Source organism: Zonotrichia leucophrys, chromosome 3, assembly GCF_028769735.1.
Source record: "Zonotrichia leucophrys gambelii isolate GWCS_2022_RI chromosome 3, RI_Zleu_2.0, whole genome shotgun sequence".
Taxonomy (NCBI): Eukaryota; Metazoa; Chordata; class Aves; order Passeriformes; family Passerellidae; genus Zonotrichia; species Zonotrichia leucophrys.
This window is the reverse complement of record NC_088172.1, coordinates 51,434,876-51,455,843: the sequence shown is the minus strand read 5'-3', so window position 1 is coordinate 51,455,843 and position 20,968 is coordinate 51,434,876. Positions and strand designations below refer to the sequence as shown.

The 20,968-nt window shown below is 42.2% G+C and overlaps 1 protein-coding gene across 15 annotated transcripts in view; it reads left to right on the top strand.

Moving 5' to 3' along the window:
• The first annotated feature begins 5,995 nt into the window (after positions 1-5,995).
• Positions 5,996-20,968, top strand: part of SYNE1 (spectrin repeat containing nuclear envelope protein 1) — a 295,365-nt gene continuing 280,392 nt past the window's right edge. For 14 of the 15 annotated variants that reach the window (XM_064708183.1, XM_064708172.1, XM_064708166.1 and 11 more), the window contains exons 1-2: positions 6,652-6,728; positions 15,441-15,706. In XM_064708183.1, the coding sequence (XP_064564253.1) occupies positions 15,643-15,706 (64 nt within the window). In that variant the 5' untranslated portion in view covers positions 6,652-6,728; positions 15,441-15,642. Of the gene's footprint in view, positions 6,028-6,651; positions 6,729-15,440; positions 15,707-20,968 lie in introns of those variants that run through there. The other variant, XM_064708165.1, reaches the window with a different exon arrangement.

The window sequence follows — 20,968 nt, the reverse complement described above, 5'->3', positions numbered from 1 at the left end:
ACTACATGTCAACATCAATTGATAGAAAATAATACATGATTACATTAATTTCACAGAGATGGCAGATTTCTGCCTTTGGAAGTTCACATGAATACCAAGACGGTTCTTTCACCTAATGAGTTTAAGGTATATTCAAAATGAGGTCAGGAAAAATTTTGGAAAAATTGTTTCACTCACACAATAGTGTTTAGTGGCTCAGATATATGCCTCGTCATTTAAAATATTTACCATACTGGACATATTTAGATATTTAATTTTAATAGTTTTTTTTTCATATGTTTTCTATTCAGACCACTACAGAAATCAGAAAATACCGCTTTGAAACTTCAAGCATAATGACAGTGACAGAGAATAGACACTGAGTGCCAGTTAGCTAACAGCTGAGTAATGATAGTGATCATGAGAATCTTAAATATATTGATTGCAGATTATGAAAAATCATGGGGCTGGGGTTTCCTGCAGGTAAATATTATATTATCAGGGAGACTAGCCTCATTCTAGACCCATATGCTGCTTACAGCAAATGAAGTAAAGCAAAGAGGTTCAAAACCCATTTCTTATTAGAAAATAATGCTTTCTCCAATCTCTGACTGATACCACCTGCCTTCTCATGTTTTGGCAACATCAGTTTCTTCCTCATGTGGCACACCAAGCTTCTCACCCCTTATTAAATACCCTGCTCTCAATTTCTGTTCAGATCTCCTTTCAGACTAGATCTTAAAAGACACCTCCACATTGTCTAACAACCCCAAATTTCCATGAGCCCTCTCTTCCTACCAGGTTGGTCTTTTATTTTAGTCTCCAAATCATAAGTTTACTGAGGCCACTGACATCTTGTTTATTGTTTTTACCACAAGGATTGTTGTTTGACTGTAATATTGTATTCCAGAGAGGTAATTATTTTGATTTCTTTATAATTTAAGATAGATTGTTTTTTTCTCTTCACACATGTATCTCCAAGCAAGCAAAGAAATGCAATTATTCTGCCTAGTGTTTTACATAACAGGAAGATAATTTTCCAAGTTATTATGACTTTTCCTGATAAGATATTTGTCTGTTTGTTTGAGATTGGTGCCAGCTGAAAATCTGCCCAGTGCTGCTCAAAGGAACAGCTCAAAAAGACATTTTGTCTCTATTAAGAGTGTAAGGAAACCCGAAATGACTTTTGCTTTAGTGGCTGAGAATTTCTTGGCCTGTTCCTGCAGCATATTTTTAGCCCAGCATTAAAGGAAGCATCTTTTTGATGCGGTCCACAGGGTGGCACAATCTGATCATGATTGCTTTGTACTACTGGTCCATTACAGAAAATTTACTCTTTACCATGCTCATCTGAATTTTTGAACTGATTTTTTTATTTTTTTATTTTTCTAAGCCAAAGCATTGTTAAAAAATGTTAGATTATTTGTTTAAAGACTCATCTCCACAACACGCAAAGGGCTGCAGGCACAAGGGTGGGTAGAGGAGTGTGGAAAATAGAAGGCTAAGGGGATAAAATGTGTCCTGTAAAAAGGAGTAGTGCTTGTTGATGGATCAGTGGGTCTTCACCCGCCAGTGGAGCAGGGCTCAGGCCTCAGGAGCTGGGCAGACTGGGATCCAGGGGCCAAGTGCTGACACAATGGAGTGTTTTACATCAGCTACGGGAGGGGTTCACCCTTGATGGCTGTATGTGTATTTGCATGTATTTTCTGTTCTCAGGCTTTCACCCTGATGGGGCAGGATCAGGCTGGTCCCGTGCCAGGGGTCAGCATCAGTGCTGTGGCTTTGGTCCCTGCTGGACTGTGCATGCACACTGACACCATGAGCACACACACACAACTCTTGGGGATGCACACTGGCTTTGCCGCCGGCTGCATGTCGGGATAGGAACCTGTGGCAGCCTTGCTGCTACTCAACTGCTGGATTGGGCAGCTTCTAGTGGAAATTTTAGGCTGGAAGTTTTTCTGCTTGATTAAAACCGTCAAGTCCTATTTTAATTATCTAATTAGGACCTTTGAGGTATCCACTTTTCATTCTTGTATAGAAGTTTGAGATTTTAGTATTTTTTTTTCCAATTTAACTTGTAACTTGTGAAGCATAAACAAGAGAAAATTGTCAAAACAATGCATTTTGAAAGGATATAATGATTTTCTTGATTAAAAAAATGGGGTGACTAACGCTAGAAATAAATGCCATTTGTTTTAGCTCGACTCTTGCCATATGCTAGACTGAGCTCATTCAGTACATATAAATCCTAATTATCTCTAAGCTGTTATAATTTGATAACTTCACTTAAAAGAATCACATATCACAGTATAATATACTAGTTTAGCAGATTTTTTCCCTGTTTTTTTCCCATTCCCACATAATTTTGTATAATCTCATCCCACTATATTTATTTATTTCAGCACAATGCAAGGGAAGTGAAATGGTGTATTGCTGTATTTCACAAAATTCAGTGTAATTCAATGTGTATTTCATGTAATTTCATGTTAGAGGGAATATATTCTCTGGCTTCTAGTTGTATATTTATTTTATTTTCAAAGTTTGCCCACACAGGTTTTGTTGTACTCAAATATAAAACATAAGCACTTAAGTACAACACACAAAACTATGTAAAAAAATCATGCAGTTTTACAGCTTATACATTCTTGGAGAAGTAAGGAGAGATTTCAGCTATCTTGGACTTCTGGAGGGTACACTTTGGCCTGTTTAGGAGACTGGCTGACAGTCCCTTGGGAGGCGGTCCTGAAAGGCAAAGGAGTCCAGGAAGGCTAGTCATTCTTCAGGAAGGAAATCTCAAATGTGCAGGAGCAGGCTGTCCTAGTGCGCTGAAAGATGAGCCAGCAGGAAAGCCCGCCCTGGCTGAACAGAGAGCTTTGGCTCAGGGATGAAAAGTGGTGCTCCACAAGTGGTGTTCACCACGTGTCAGTGCTGGGGCCACTTCCTTTCCTTCATTTAATATCTTTATCAATGATTCGGGTGAGGGGATCAAGTGCAACCTCAGTCGGTCTGCAGTTGAAACACCAGGCTGGGAGGATGTGTGGATCTGCTGGAGAACTCTGCAGAGGGATCTGGACAGGCTGGATCAATGGGCTGAGGCCATTTGTATGATGTTCCACAAAGCTAAGCACCAGGTCCTGCCTCTGGGGCACAACAACCCCAGGCAGTAGTAGAGGTTTGGAGAAGAGGACCTGGGGCGCTGGTCAAGAACCACTGAATCTGAGCTAGCTGTGCCCAGGAGGCCAAGAATGCTGATGGCAAACAGAAAAAAAAACATATCCAGCAGGACCAGGGATGTGATTGTTCCCTTGTTCTCAGCACTGCTGAGGCACCACCTTGAATCCTGTTTTGGGCCCCTCACTACAAGAAGGACATTGCGGTGCTGGAGCATGTCCAGAGTAGTTCAACAGAGCTTATGAAGGGTCTGGAGCACAAGTCTTGTGAGGAGTGGCTGAGGGAACTGGGGTTGTTTACCATAGAGAAAAGGAGGCTCAGGGGAGACCTTTTTGTTCTCTACAGCTGCCTGAAAGGAGGTTGTAGCAAGATGGATATCAGTTTCTTTTCCCTATTAATAAGGGATAGTACAAGAACAAACAGCCTCAAGTAGCATCAGGGGAGGTTTAGATTGGATATTAGGAAAATTTCTTTGTGGGAAGGGTTGTCATTCACTGGAACAGGCTGCCCAGCCAAGTCATTGATTCCCTGTCCCTGGAGGTATTTAAAAGAGATGTAAATGTGATGCTTAGGGACAAGGTGAAGCAGTGGACTTGGACTGGGTTAACAGCTTGGCTTGATGATTTTACAAGTCTGTGTTCAAATGATATGATTCTTTGGTTAAATGTTTATGTATTTATGCTTGGTACAGCACATGGAAACCAGCCGTAGTGTGGCAATGCTGCCAGGTTGTACATAGATACTGTGTGGCAGTTTAGGACAGGAAGGAAGTGGCAACTATTGCTTGCTGCAAAACCTGTAGCAGGGAGGGTATATGCTCTTTTACTCAAACCAGGCTCAGCATTCACAGTTATAACAAATGGACTCAAAAGAGACCAAGAGACTTACAGAGTTATCCTGTTCTGCACCCTGACAAAGTATCAAAAAATTAAAAATGCCTTCCAGGAAGACACTTGTCTAGTGTGAGCTTAAATATCTTCCACACTGCCAGTTTCACTTTCTTACGGTATGTGGTGCAAAGCTTTATTTCCTCCTAAAATTTTTGGTTCTGATATGACAATACCATGTACAAGGTAAGCCGATTACTTCTTGTTCTATGTACTGTGGATGCTAAGAAGTGATAATTTCCTTCCTTCTAGTGTTCCTTTAGAATGTTTTTATACCTCATGCCAGTTTTTAATCTCTAGATTGAATAACAATTTCAGACTTTTCTTTTGGATTAAGTGTTCTAAAGTTTCCACCACTCCCATGGCCATCCTCTGGATTTTCTCTAGCTGATTTAGACTTTTTTGAAGTCTGGCAACCCAAACTGGGTCAAGTAGAGAGTGATACAATACTTAGGCAAACCGAAATGTTACTATACCTCTTTTATAGGTAGCATTTCTCTTTTGAGGAAGAGTGCCCCTAATTCTTCAGGGCAAAAGATCTCTTCATGTCTCAGCTAAAAGCAGCAGCCCTTGAGGGTGCTCTATATTATCAAATCTAATTGCTTGTCCTTTCATAAAAGATATTTACACATATCCAAGGGGCAACAGTTTCAGATCTTGACTTTTTAACAATTAAAAGCAAAATGGAAAAAGTAATAATGACAAATACATTGTTCTTAGGATAGCACAGACAATTTTTTTTCTAGCTGAGCTTTTAAAATATAGAGTGGAGCATTTAGTGCTGAAATTGAAGCTTACACTAGCAAGTACTTTTCTGAACTACTTCAAACAATAGTGGTATTACTATATGATGTCTGAGCTTTTGCAGTGAAGATGCTCTCATTCAGGTTAACACTCATATTCTTAACCTAGAAAAATAAGGTAGTGTTTTCTGAAAGAGGCAGCAAAGTGAGGAATTTTTTCAGCAAAAAGATATATGTAGAAAGGCAGGAGTCATAAACATGTTAGCATCCTCTTCCTTTGCCATTTTCAGTGCTGCAACTGGCATGGGGTAAGGCAGAGAAGAAGGACAAAGAGGTAGAGAAAAATTGAGCGAGAAAAGCTTTTCAGTTCCCCTCCTGCACACCCTCCCCCCACCCCAGAACACCACCCCTCCCCACCCCAAACCAACCAAACAGAAAATCCCACAACCCTACAAAAGGAGAAAAATTTCAGGCCCAGTATGCCTGGTTACACTCATTGTCAGAAAGAGGTAATTTTTGTGGATGGCTGGAGGTGACCTAGATATGTATATCCCAGTTTCACGTGAATTCTTGCTGTAGCTCCTGGTACGTCTGCTTCTCCCACACTGGCTCCAAGTGTGCAATCCATAACTGCAAAGTGTTAGGGGGTAGGTGCCATAATTGTACGTGTTCATATCACGAGGGTAGCACCAATGTTACTATGACTGGTGTGAAAGGACAGGGTGATGCTGAGTAATCTCTGCTGCCTAACTCAGATTTTATCCATCCACTCAGTAAACACCCTGCATGCTAATGTTGTAGAATCACTGCAGCACTGCCAGAAACGATGAAAACTAAGAGGTTCATTGGCACTGCTTCTCTCAACTTCTCCATTTCAGCTCCAAATGAGTGGGGTTTTTTCCCAATGACACAGACCAGAGATGCTCCATCTCTTAAGCAGAAAAATATTTTCTGTCTCCGGCATGAAGATAGCCTTAATGGTGCCAATTAAAATTAAGCAGGGAAAAAGCAAAATTAAGTCACAGGGATTGTGCAATGTCTTTGGAAGAGGCAGAATCGTGTTTTATGCTGGGGCACAAGCACTGTTGCATGGTTAGCGTGGTCTGAGCTCGAAAGTGGCAGACCGTTTTGCCAGCTCCTTTGAATATTTCTGTCCTGCTGCTGTTATGTAAGAGCTGCTGTCCCAGTTTGCTTGTGCAGCTCTCTGCCTTATGCGTGATGATGCTCTGGAGCCTACGCCAAAGGTAATGCCCTACAGCACGCTCTACATTGCACCAATAATAATAACAATAATAGTAATATAACTAGTAATAGTAATTAGCAGCGACATCTCGATACAGTCGTTCTCAGGAGTATTTCGGCTACTCGCCAGAACGCACTTCGCGAGTGAGGCCGGTGTCTTGTCCTACGTCTCCCCGGCACCGCGGTCAACGCGGCCGCCCCCGGACAAGCTGCCCCGGCTTTGCCGCTGCTGCTGCAGCCCGCAGGCGGCGGGGCGGGGCGGGGCGCGGCCCCCCCGCGATGCGCGCAAGGACGGCGGGCACCGGGGCACGGGCTGCAGCCCTCAGGCGGCGGGGCCGCGCTCCGGGAGCGCCGCAAGGCTACGGCACACGCAGCCCCGGCACCGGCGGTTTCCGCATCCCGGCACACGCATCCCGGCACACGCACCCCGGGCACACGCATCCCGGCACACGCATCCCGACACACGCAGCACCGGACACACGCAGCACCGGACACACGCAGCACCGGGCACACGCATCCCGGCACACGCATCCCGGCACACGCACCGCGCTCCCGCCCTCTCCCCACCCCCGCACCTGCTTCCTCGCCGCGGGCCGGCGGGGCGGGGCGGGGCGGAGCGGGGCGGCGGGCGTGTTGTGCTCGGTAACCAGGCAGCTGCGCCGGGCGCTCCGAGGCGCGCAGCAGCGCGGTGCGCGGGGCTGAGGTAAGGAAGGAGCGGCGGCGGGGCCGGGGGATCCCGGGGCTGGCGGCGTCTGGAGCGCGGCCGGGAAGAAGGGGGTCCCACGGGACAGCAGCCTCTGCTGGCTGCCCCCCGGCTTCTCCTGCCCCCCTGCGCACAGCTGTCTCGGGGTGAATCCGAAACTCCGTGCCATGGTTGCGGAGTTCGGCCGTGTTCCGGGGTGGGTTTGAGGTTTTTGTCCTTTCGGAGCGGACAAACCCGGCGGAGGGCTGTGTTGGTTCTCCTCCTGAAGTGCACGTACGTGTGTGTTGCAGAGATAGCCAGTTTTCTGCTCAGTCACACACTGCAGGCCAAAACGTAGTTAACCAGAGGAAATGTGCCTATTGATGGGCGCTCCCGGGAAGCCAGTTTTAGCCTCGGTTGCACGCAGTGATGGTGCAAAAAGGACAAGTGCACCACCACAGAGATGCGTGCAGCCCGTATGTTCCCTGGCTCGTGTGGCAACTCCTCGGAGGTAAGACCTGCTGAAATACTCACCGACAAGGTTGTTACTAGGATTTTGACAACCATGTTCATGCTGAGGAGAAGTGCTTGTAAGGAGTGTTACAAAAGACCTGATACTGGAATTTGATGAGGAAATACTTATGTAAATCGTCTGTGTGATGGTGAGGGAAACTCCAGTGCGTCTGACTGTGAGGGATGTATACCTATGTGGCTTGTAGGGAAATAGTATGTGGTGTTTCTGGCTGTCTGCCAGAACTCTTGTAGTGCGGAGCCTGTTGAACGACTCCTAACAGGCACACGCTTTCCTGTAGTAGTACTAGTGATGGACTGTCTGCTCCCCGTGATATCTGATAGATATTTTTTGTGATTCTTGCATGCACTTCAGCACTAAGCAGCTCCCAAGCTGTAAATGCTGATGGACTATGTTAACATGTGGCCACCAGACAGGAAAAAACCAGGGTGCAATATCATTTTGGTTGGTAAACAGAAAGGCTTTTTTGTTTGTTATAGTGAATGTTTGTTCTGTGCGGAATGACATGAAAAAAACTGATTTCTGAGGTACAGTGTTAAAATTTTGGAGTTATTTATTTTCTAGTGAGAGTCAGGCATTGCCATTTGGAATGTTTCACACAGATGTTTTGCCCTGAGAAAGGAGCTCTCCAGAATGAGCGTGGTGCTGCGTGTTGCAATGATTAAATTCTCATCTTTGCAAACCCTGTTAGATGTGAATGTAGAAGGAATAATCCCTACACTTCCCACCTGTTCCTTTAATTCCTCTTCATAGTGTCTGCTTTGGCTTGTTTGTTTAATATTACTTTCAGTAATAATGTATGTCAATGGAAATTCCATGTTGCTGAGTATAAAATGCTTATGCATTTTGCAGGTGAATCCAAATATGTTTGAGATTTTAAAAAATTTTATTCTATCTTTTCTTTAGGCTGTTGTAATAAGTTTCAGTAGTGATTTGGACTGCTGTAATTAATACAGACACAAGAAACTTGTAATAACTATATGCCTTCATGCACCATTACTTTCTCTTTATTAAATATGAGAGTCCTCAGTGATGGTTTTTTTTTGGGACCTTAAGAACTTCATGGGAGCCATGTAGAGTTACATAGCCTGTCAGCCAGCACACTGCTCAAAGAAACTGACTTTGATACTGGATCAGAGAGGGCAGAGGTGCATAGGGAAAGAACAGCACTCTGTTACATTTTGGGAAAGAGTGAGAGTTCGTGGCAATGAAGAGGCTCTTCCTGGGTGAGGCACTGAACAAGGCATGAACCCTTCAAGGCCAGCACAGTGAGAGTGCTGGGGGTCCGCAGAGATTTGGTCCCAAGAGGAATGTACATACATTCACCCTTCAGACAAGACACCACATTAACCCACCTCAGCTGTGCTGTGTTAAATGAAGTCAGTTGTGGCTCAATTCTTTTCTTATCAACTACTGGCAGTAGTTACTGAGAAAGTACATATATCAAAAATAAACAATTGTTTTTATACTTACTCCTTACCATGGCTAGTGACAAAACTTTAAAGTTCTTGTGTCTTCTTAGAGGTCATAAAACTAACAGCAGTGGTGTACATCTGAAGTGAATGGATTTTGCCTTTGTTTCACCCAAAGGCACAATTTAAAGGGAAAAGCAGAGGGGGTTCTGCTTTTGCCTTCATTTGGCATTTGTCTGCCACTTGCTTATAAGTTACATGTATAGCAAAGTTTCTTGCTTGGGAGATGTGCAGGAATACCAAAGAGCTGACGCTTACTTGCTTATCTCAAACTTAGTTTGACCCACCCTTTCCTGAGATGCTTCAGTGTTTTCTATTTTAGTGGTCCTTCTTTATTTTTCCTCCCACAGATGTACCTCTGCAATGGTCTTGTGCTATAGGTCATGTTATGCCACAGAACTCCTAGGTGCCATCTGTGCTAAACCAGAAAATCAGAACAATTCTCCTACCATTAACTGGCTTACACTTCAGATGTGAACTTCACTCTGTCCTATTTGCTTGTGTATTGTGACCTCTGATCTTAATCTCACCCTGTCTTTGTCCATGCAGATAGTAAGCTCTTTTAGGCAAGGATTATATCCTGTGTTTGTAGAAGGTAATGAGCTACTGATCCCAGTCTCCTGCTATTATCAACACCTATATAACTGTAATATATTCCTGCACCATTTCAATAACAGGATTACTAAACTGTAGTTTAGTAAAGGCTGTCTTTAATTTTTTGTATCAATAAGTCTGAATGACCTTTCTTTGCACATATCTAAAAATGTACGTTCTGCCAATTTTCCTAAAAAAAGCAAGTCTCTGCCTTTTATTTTCTCCTAGAACAGTTTGTATTTTCTGTTCAAATGGAATTACAGCTTTCAAGACAAGAATCACATCATTGAATTTTCATCCATCTTACAACAATACTAATAAAAAGTAGATAATAAAACGCTCACTTGCTGAAATGTAAATACATGTATAGATATGTGCATGACTAGGATCCTACAAATATTTTTTAAAATACTGAAGTCCGGTGGTAGGTAAAACATAGAAGATTGTATGCCATATATGACATAGATTTAAATGTCAGATGTGCAAATTACCTTGAACTTGCAAATAATTAATTGCTGTTGCAAGAGCTTCAAGCTTCTGCAGAATGAAAAACTTTTGTTTAATTCCAAAATATGCTTAAGGATACCTATATGAACCCAAATAATCTGGAGTTCCAGAAAGGATCTAAATCTCTCTCTCTGCTGCCCCACTTTCCTCAAGAAAAACAAATTTCAATACCTCCAGGTAGTTACTGCACATTTAGTCAGTGTGAGGTTGGATGGTCAGTGAGAAAGAACATTGTGTTTCAGTGTTCCTGTTTCAATGCATTTTTTTGTCAGTAGAGAAAGGAAGCAGATTGACAGTGTTGGTATTCAACCATCAAAAACACCTTTCAGAGCCAAAATTGCATTTTCCATGATCTTAGGTGGTGCACATTTATGTCTCATTGCCTTTGGGAAAGTTCCAGTATCCACTGATACACTTCTGCTGCATTGGGTTTAAGTGAGCAACTGCAAACTTGCAGTTCAGCTGTCAGAAAAAATTACCAAAGGGACTCCTCTGTTGGCCTGGATTTTGGAAGATCAGTGAGGAGAAACTGCATTTTCTCTGAGGAAAATAAAAGAACCCTGTTGGATCACTCTACCCCACTTCTTCATCCTAGCTCTGAATTTTATATATCCAGTAGACATCAAGTGCACCTTGACAAATTTATTCAAATAAATTTACAAATGCATTCTCATTACGTAATCTACTGGTTATCAGTATCCCAGAATGAATTTTATTGAGTTTTTCCACTTTTTACTTTGAGTTTATTTAAGAGATGCTGCTTCAATTTTTTGTCTAACCTTTGTCTATCAGAAATGTCTTCAGTGGAAACATCAGTATAATACTAATTGAAGCAAATTAATCTCCCCTTGATCTTATTTTCTGTTTTCTTTTTACTTATGTGGCTAAAAACCATTTGCTTGCTGTGTTTATTTCTCAGGTGGTCTTTTCGCACATCTCTCTTCAAGCCTGTATTTGACACACGCTATGGCAGCGCTCTTCACTTCTCATGCTCTGTTTCTGCCCACTTATTTCTGAGTGATGGCTTTTCCAATTACATCTGTTTTCATTCTGTTCTGAACAGGTGTAAAGCTGCTAGACTTTGGATTTAAAGAAAGCCCCAGCCTGCTTCACAGGGGAGGCACTGTGCTTTTCAGTCTAATTGACCTCTCTGCTGATTTCCCTTTTATTTAGTTTTTAAGCACTGTGTTTGTAGATCATCTCCTGACCTGCTCAAATGCTTTGGATTATTCTTGTAATATTTTGGACAATGTCAATCACTTCCTTAGTTGGAGCTATTTTCTATTGATTAGCATTTTCTTCCCACTAGCAACTAACAGCCAACCTAAACCAGCTGTTTTTCTGACTATCTGCTGTATAAAAACGCAATTATAACCTCCAGAAAATTCTGGTTCCTATCTTTCTGTGAGTCATTTATTCCTGACTGGCAGGAGGCTCACTGCTGTCTCATAGAATTGCATCTGTTCCAGTAGTGTCTGTCAACCTACAGTATTTCCAAGACCTCTTCTGTTTCAGAAACAGAAGCTGTGGATCAAAGTGGACTTCTAGCACTACAGCAGTAAATCAGGACTGGAAACAATTTTCCTGGAATTTTTTTCTCTTTATCAGTTCTCGGCAACTCTTGCTTACCAGGGAAGTCTGCCTCTTTGTTAGTACATAATGGCACCCCAGAACTTGACCTTATTTCAGTTGCTCCTGAGATTCTGTTCAGTTCATATGCTGTGGTTATTTTAGTTACTCCACTGTATTTCTTATATCTGTGTAACATTTGATTTGTAAATGTCTTCTAGCTGCAGGACTTCCTTGAATTTATTACTCTGTTTATTGTTCTCTCAAATATCTCTTTTTGAAATGTCCCAGATTAGAAACATCCTTTCACTGCCTGTCCCTGTCTATTTCTTGCTCTCTTCAATATCTTTGTTTATTATTTCTTTCTCCTTGTTTATCTGGAGTTTCTTTATCTATTCTGGTGCTATAATGGGAGTTTATAGAAGTCTAAAACAGTATTTTCAAGTACAGCCATACTTTCACATCAGTAGCTTCTTCTCCTGGCTCCTATATGTGGCATCAGCTTGGTGTACTGGGAATCACAGAATGGTTAAGTCTGGAAGGAACCAGTGGTGGGGTCATCTGGAATCTGCAGTTTGTGGCAGCATAAAGTGGAGTCAGAGAATTGTTTACCTCTCCTTGGTCAGGTTTATCTTCAGCCCTTGTTGCACGTTGCATATGCCGTCTGCACCTAGCAGATGTCTCTTTGTTTTTCTGGAACCACGCTGCTGACAGGCAGGTCTGTTTGCCCTTCATATGTTTTGTAAACTTTCAAAGATATATTACAATCTGGTCTTGCCAATGCTATTCTAGTTTTATCAATAAAAGGAAAATATCTTTTCTAATTCAAAGTGCTCCTGAGCACAGTGAGAAAAAGAGGATTAAACAGGGGACGCAGAAAAGTTAACCCACAATAGATGTGGTGTTTTTCTTATTTCTTCCATAGCACAGATGTCTCACTTTCCTGGCATTTGAAGAGAGGAACAAAATAATCCAGAGAATTGTAAACTGCAATTTAATAAGTGCTAATGGCTCTTATATGAGAAAAGTTAATGTTTCCTCTTTTCATCTAAATCCAGAGTACTGGTATATTAATATAAGAAAATGGTGTCAGTGTAACTTTTTCCATTGAATCCAGAAAAGAGGCAAACATAAGAAAAGATTTACCTAATTTATTTGCAAACCCTGTTTCACTCTTGTGTGTTGATTCCATGTATGTTCAGATAAAAAAACCAAAAGAATAATTTATAATGAATAATCACTTGTTGAACGCTAAAAATGGGAATAGCTCATATTTGGGGCTAGCTTCAGGTTTATTTCAGGTGACAGCTTCCAAGATTTAAGCCATGCATTTTTTTAAAAACCTATGTACTTTGAAAACTTATCCATTTCAAGACATTTCTTTGTGTCTGACACACAAATTTAAAGTCATTCAATTTATTAAAAATTACTTTGTGTAGCAACTATGCAAATAATTAAGATTTTGATGCTTAAAAGTCTGAAAAAGGTAATCTGACAGCAGGAAAAAATATTTTCTTGATGGCTTTAAGTATTTGTAAAAGCCAATTAAAATAACCTGTTCTACATTACATTGAATATGTGACTGTCCACATAGGATTTTTTGTTCTGTGAAACTTCAGGTATTGCCTAAAGAGAGGTGAGAAGGGTGCATGAAACTTTGTTTCATCTGTTCTGCTGGTGTTTTGCTGTGTTCTGAGCTGTGGTTTTGTGCCTGTGGAGGTGACTAGGCACACGAGAATCTTTCCTTCCTACCTGTACTAACTTAGTGTCACCTTTAAATGAGTTAATTCCCACTGCTTGCAAAGGAGCTTTTGAATGAGGAGCCATATTTAGAAGCTCACATTCTTCTTATGCAGCATATAATTTAATATCAGCTAAATAAATTATTAATTGCAAGTCTGCCACTTATTGTGCACAGTGACTCAGCCTGCTGTATGAGTATATTGAACATACATCTTCATAACACTTTTCCAGACTCTCTCAACTTGGACTTGGATCAGCATGTTCCACAGCTCCTGTAAATCTGCTCATGTACAGCTGATTTATGACAGCTCTGTCACAGTGTGAGTGAAACTGATGTTCTGGTATTGTTACTGCTTACTGCTGTTAGCCAAAAGCCCAATCAGATGAGGCATTTTTAATACCCCTTATCTCTGCCCATAAATTCGTCTAGCAGCTTGCTAGTGCAAGTGGCTGTACCCAGCTTACAGCATTGCTCAAAATGTTAGCAGTGCCACTGCTGCAGAAACAAGGCTACATGTAACCCACTGTGTTACAAATATTCTGGTTTGGATGAGGTTAGGAAAGCTGATGTTTAATTTAAATATTGCAGGGGAAGCAAAGTTCACCAAGCTGTCATGTGTGAGCACAAGAAACAGAAATCCTCCTCCTGCTCCCCCTCCACTCAGGTGCTATTTGGTGTGCTGTTGCTGATGCTCTCTGCAGGGATTTAGCAACACCAGGGGACCGTCAGCCCCAGCCAGTGTTGCGTTGGGGGCACCTTCTCGTGCCTGCTTGACACAAGCATGAGGCTCCTGCCAGGGTGCCTCTCCATGCTTGGGAAGGGGGGGCTGATAGGCGAGTCCCTGTGCACCCCAAGAAGTGTGTGGGGCAAAGCCTGGAAGGTGGGAAGGGCTATGGAAGGGAGGAGGCCCTTAAAGGAAAGAGCAGACACACGTGTGTCTGCACATATAGGAGCATCCAGGTGTCATGGGAAGTGTAGACATATGTAAAAATAGCAGCAGTGTGTCTGGAGTAGGTATTAGCATAATGGGAGCGTGCAAGAGAACAGCCCAAAGACATGGGTGGACTCTGCAATCTGTTCTGCCCTGTGGCCCATCAGAAGTGTGCTTCCCTCAGCTCCACTGATCTAAAGGCACCTTGGGCTGCTGATCTGAGCAGCATTTAGGTCTCTAAAATACAAGGTAAACTGTAGCATCGTGTGTTGACTGCAGTAAACATACAATAAAAAGCATCAATAAGAGGGAAAGCAGGATGTGCCTTGGGTCAGGCATGGTTTGAAGGGTTAGAAAAGGAAATGTTGAAATGTCATTTCCTCTGGCTGCCCTTGCATGTTGACACAGCTCCTTTGGGACAGTTCATCGTGCCTGAAGCTGTGCAGCCTAAAGGCTTGGCTGATAATGGAGGACTCTATTCTCTGACAGACCTTGGGGCTGGGAAGAGAGGAAAGTGCACAACACAAATGAACCCACTCACATCTCTGATATTGATCAGCTGTGTATCATCTTGAATTTGGGGTGCACCCAGAGTGTATGGTATGAATCCAATTATTCTTGGTGTCTATACATTTCTTATCAGGGAAATCACTGCATACATACATGCACTTGTTCCTCAGAAGATAAGAAGTTATTGATAGAATTATCTGAAGAATCTAATTAGGTTATATTTAGACCAGATTTGTACTCACATAGATTTTTATTATAGATGCAGAATTGTAGCAGTGTTCATGTAGCAGTTCTAGTTCACAGCTTATGATGTTAAATGACACAAAGATAGCATAATTATTAAAAAAAAGAATACAAATCCAACTTTATTTAATAATGAAGTATATTAATTTCAATATTTCAAAATAGACCACATTGTCAAGTGGAGTTAGGAGTTATCGTGACCAATGACTTTCTGTTACATGCTCCTTCCTACAGTAGTGAAATAAAATGAGAGTTTTACAGTTTTTGGATTTTTACAAGTGGTTTTGTTTCTCTTTTAAGCTTAATAGGCTCTATGTAAAAAAGTATTACAGTATTACTTTTAATAAGTATAATATTCTTATTATTTCTAAAACAATATCCACAAGCATCCTCAGGAAAGCATTGATGTCTGGTGCATTGCCAGTTGTGTTTAATGATTTGTTTTTGCAGCTTCATTCTGCCTGATGATTGCCAAGCAAGCTTTCAGCATTAATTATATTTCTGGTTGGGGTGTACACTACTGCCAAAAACATAAACCCTTTACCTGTTAAGATAGCCATTAAAACTCAGACTCTTTCTTTTTTCAGAGCTGGTGAAAGTTTCCTCTAAACTTTGGTCCTTTTTTTCTCAGGTGTTAAGGTCATTTACCATTGCCTTGCCCCGGCCCTATGGGGGCCAGCATTGGACTGGAGGTGTCTGACTGGCTCGGGGATGCTCTGCCACGGCTGAGGGTTGAACGCTGAAAGGAAACTGTCCAGGATCCTCGTCCCACTGAGCTTCACAGCTTGGAGGTAGAATTTTGTTAGGGGAAGTGGACTCGCTGCAAAGAGATCATGGCTTCATCCCGGCTGGTGGCAAGATCTAGAGACATTGCCAACGTCATGCAACGGCTTCAAGGTAAGGGACTGACTTGGGCTGGCACTCTGCCTCGCCCTTGTAAATGCAAGTTCCTATTTTCTACTATACTGAACAGTCAGAACAATATCTCTGAAGTTTAGTAACTGTTCTAAGCTTATCTATGGCATGTGCTTCTAGTATATTGTGGTGGTTTGACCAGGAAGAAGTGGGAATTCTGGGATGCTGTGGTCAAACCAATGGATGTTCGGAGTTTGATACTGACACCTGGTGTAGCCAGTGGGGTTTGGACACACCTCCGAGAATACACAGGGGTTAAAAAGCAGGGCTCTGGCCCTGGGAGGCTCTCTTGGGACGTCGAGGCGAAGAAGTCAGATCTCCCTCCCCTGTCCAGCCGCTGCTGCTGGGCGGGGGAGGGGCAGCCACGTGGTAGGCCCTGGGCCTGGACAGAGATGGGAGGTGAGGAGGCCCTCGAGGATGGAAGGGTGGAAGATCCCAGGGAGTCAGCCCTAGGGCAGCCATCCCTCTCCCCCCCCCCCCCCCCCCCAGGAGGGAGAGAGAGAGCCGGCGACACCGACTGTGATAGCAGCCGGCCCAGGAGGAGAAGGGGGGGGAAGAGTGCCCGGCCGGAGCGGCAGCGTGTGTGGGAGTGCCGCAGCTCCGGGACAGACAGAGACTGAAAGTTTTAACCCCTTTCTTTCATGATTGGGGCCTTGCAAAAATGCTAATCCTCCTCGAAGCTGAATAAGAAGGGAGATAAGAGATGAGATGAGACAAGGACCTGGCCCGAAGAACGTGGAGATGATTGAGTGGGGAGAGATGATTTGGAGTGGCCTTTTGGCTGGACTTTTCTTGTGGCCATGGACTCAGTTAGTTCCTGTGACACAGAGACTGCACTTAGGGGGAAGCAGTGGCTCAGAACCAGGAGGGTTCATCGTGAGGACCCCCCGGCCCCAGGGGGTTGGAAAAATATGGGGGGGGACAGATGTCCCAAAGCAGAGACTGTGCCTTTTTGGAGTGAGACAAGGCATCCTTAAAAGACAACCCTAAAAGCAGCTCTGATCCATGCACGGTGGTGAGAGCACTGGGCATGGAAGGAAGATGTCACAAGTGGCAAAAGGACTTTTTCCGGGCGGTGCTGAGTGACATTGGAAGCACACGAGGTTTCAGTGTGTTTCCAGGGGAAGCCTATGGAACAAGAAGGACTCCTCTCCTCTTCATGGACTGAAGTTTGAGTATACTAAAGGGTGGTGCCAGGCTGGGCAGTTGGTGATTTGGGAGAATGTATCGGATTGGGAAAGTCAGGTAGTGGGGAGGAGGAAAGTGGTTTTTTGTAAGGTTTTCAATTTTTTTTTCTTTTCCTTATGGTTTTTCCCTATTTTCCTGTAGTTTAGGTAATAAAGTGTTCTTTATGTTTAAGCTGGAGCCTGTTTTGCTTATTCCTGGTCACATCTCACAGCAGACACCAGGGTGAGGGCATTTCCATGGGGGCACTGGCTCTGTGCCAGGCTCAAACCATGACATATATCCAAAGGGCTGTGATTGTATGTCTCCTTTGGCATAGCATACGCCGTCATGCTTAAAGCAGTTGACATGAACATGGGACAGTACACTGAATTGAAGCTTGTGAGACTGGTTTTGGTTCTGTTTCTCCCAGGTTATTTGATGTGTGTATCAGTTTTCTCATAGAAAAGAGAATAGAAATGATATTCATCCTTTTCTCACCTACAAAGTGATCTGGTAGATATTTTATCCTGATAAACTAATATTTATTAGTTTAGCAATGAGAACTGTGAATTATTATATTGAAGAGTTCATAGCTCAGTGAGCTTATTATTAGTCCTCAAGTTGATGACCTTTTAGATAGCACATCACAGGATGTCTTTGCAATATTCTTTGAGTACTCATTATGGTTTTATGTTCCTATAATATAGCATTACTAAATAAATCTGTTGTGTTTTCTTAGAAGTTCTACATCTAACTGCTGCTAAAAGATTGCATTTGAATTTTTTTCTTAAATTCAAATAATGATATTGTCTAGAAATAAATTGTCAGTGCTGCTGTAGATTTCACTCCTATTAACTTTTAAACTCAATCATAAATCCCTGGCCTTCTTTCCTCTACAGACTAGTTTCTGCTGACTTCAACAAAAGCTTGTATGCACAGAACCTTTGATACCCCCTTCTGCATCCTCTAAATCTGGAAGCATAATCTCCTCCTGGGTTTTCCTTCCATTTATTGTTTTTCAGTTCAGGAGATCTGAACTTAGCTTCCCAGACACCATCTACTACTAGTATGAGTGATTTCCATGTAGCCTCAGTAGATAAATGGAAGAGTCTGTTCTATTTAGGCCTGCTACAGCACTTCATCAGTTCCAACATGGTTCTTCTTCATTTTCTTCAGCCTTTTGAGCATTTACTATATGTTCCCATTCTGCTTTTATGTCTGCTAATTCTTAAGCCACAGTGTTGGACAATGGCTGTTCAAAGTGCCAACAAACATTGAGTGAGGAAATTTTGTGCTCAGAGGATTTATGGTTTATGCATTAGGCTAAGACACTCCAGGTAGATTTGAATGAGACTGTGCAAGGGCACAGTGAGGCAGCCTTGCCCACAGAGCAGGCAGGGGGCTTGGGACACAGTGTGTGTACATCACAGTGTATAGGACATAGGATACACAGTGTGTATAGGATACTATACTCATGTTCTTAGTAGGTATTCCAGGAAAAAAATACTGAGAGACTTGAAGCAAGAAATGAAATAATTATGGAACTGTGAGACCTTCTGAGGAATATGAAGAAATGCATGAGAGAAATGTGCTCCAAGTTTATGGGGACATATTGAAAAGGGGAGCATCAGGGAGCCGAGCTGTGTTCAGGGAGGATTATCCAGGCTGGTACTCTGAAGCAATGTATAAGGAGGATGCTACAGAAGGTATTTACAGAGTGTGGGGGCCATTAATTATCAGACTGTTATGTGCTTACTTTCTAAACATCTGAAAAGCTGTTGCTGACAAAATGGCTGTTCTGTTCATTTGAATTTTGTGTTTTTTTACTCTTTGTCTTCATTTTTATATATTTGACTCTGCTGAAATCTGATACATAGTTCAGTCTGCTATAATCTTTTTATATTATTTTATTTTTGGAAATAAGCAAAAATAGTTACATGAATTCTGAAGTGAAGACGTTTGAAAATAAAACATATGAACTAAATGGAAATTTGGCATCACATGTTAATTTCAAGTCATACCTGTAACTTGGTTATTTGCTTCTCAGATGAAATCAGCTCAGCTTGGTATTGATGGGATCTGAGTTTTGCTGCAGATGCACTATTTCAATAAATCACCTGTGCCAAAGCTAGAGTGCGGAGCCTAAATCTTTTTTTAGTCTGTAGTTCTGCATTATGGATGAGCAGGCAGTCTGCACTGCGACTACCTAAGCCCTTGTGTATTGAGGTTGCTCCACCTTTCAGAAATTACAGTCAGCTGAAATTGGAGTAGATGGGCATAGGAGCACAGAGATATTTCTTGGCATGTTTGTGTGGCAGCCCAGAGTCTGTGCAGAGCCAGGTGCACAGCTCAAGGTGAGAGTGGAACTGACAGCATTCAAGGTGTAGCAGGAATGGCACTGGTTTGGGGGGTCCTCAGTCGGTGCAGAGCAGCAGTTGTGCTTTACAACACCTGTTTCTGTACCTGGCTGTAAGCTGAGGCAGGAGAGTTCTTCTGGTGTGATACTGCTTAGAGAGTGCTGCAAGATGTCAGTGTTGGAAATTCATCATCACTGAGAGGTAAAGCAAGCTGTGCTCCCTCCTCCACATTGTTCTCAAATGTGCCTCATGGGTTTCCAGTGAGTGCTTGTGGTGGGAGAGCGTAGGAAATACCAGAAAAATGCCACTCTTCACTGGGATTCTCAACACCAGTTCTAAAATATCTGCTGTACCCACTTTTAGTGAACACAACTATATATGCTCTCCTAAAATCTTTCAAGTAAGAAACAAAGTTGATTCTGTGTTGGCTGAGTTTTTTAATTTGTTTATTTGGGTTTTTTAATATAAATATTTCCAGTCACTTCCCTTTGGTAATTATGATACTTGCAATACATTCTGCACATATGCAGAGTTTTTGAATAACATCGTGTGTTGCTGGCTCAGAAATTCACCTGGGGCAAACAGCCATGATAAACTTGCTAGTTCTAGGTTTCATACAATACCTTAGGCTTCCTAGTTGTTCATATTATAAAAGCATCCATAAAACCTGGGCAGGACTAGTGTACACCTTCAATATGAGTTACATTCCTGGGACTGGTTTTTGGATTACTCTGGGAATTAAAGCCAGTTGGCACAAAAGCACTGCTCCTTAGCCTACAGGAAGTGCAAGTTCATTGGCATTGTAACTGTATGCTAAAGATTCTTAAAGCATCTTTCTTAGCTACAAATATCAAACCAAAGAGTGCTGGGGAACAGGCTGGTAAATCTCTTACCAATTTGCAATCTCTGCCATGATGAAATGAAATATTTTCTGTTAGTATGCACTGTTAACAGGCAAACTGCAGTCATGCTCATGCTGTCCTAAAGAAAAAAAAACAAAAACAAAGAAATGCCTCATTTATCCCATTCCTCAGGACCTTGTTGTTTCATTATGCTGACTTGTTCTTACTGGCTTGTAAGGTGATGTTGAACAGTCACTGTAGCATACTATTACTGCAGGCTTTTCTAATTCCCACTTTTTCGTCCCTCCGTGGATTTTTTCCTTCCAATTTGTCATTTAGTAGTCTGTGCTGAGTGGAGACTTTTGTGAGTGTCATTGTGTTCATTATTGTGTGGTCTATTTAATCAAACAGGACACTTTTCCCCTTTCTTTATTGAATTACCAAAAATTCAGTCTGCACTAGAGTATAAACATATATGCTACCCAAATAAGGTTGCTGTCATATAACTGATATTTTGAGACTCATCCATTTTAACTCCATGCAATAAAACCAGTTCTAGAGTGTACAAAGTACAATAATTTAATCAGCATAATGTTAAAGGACAATAAATTTGTTGTCTTAAAAAACCCTCTACAAATGATAGAGAACCGTAAAAAATTCTTTTCCATCTTTCATTTCTTCTGGATTGCACCACTGTTCTTATTAGGCTCTTAAATTCACTATAGATTGTGGGTATTTTGGGGTTTTCTAAAGTCACTTAGAGACACTTCATGATGTAGGAAAAACTAAGGCGGGAAAGCAAGCAACATGATCATGCATGAAGACTACCCATGCTGGAAAAGAGACATAGTTCTAGTACCACTCATACACTCCAGAGA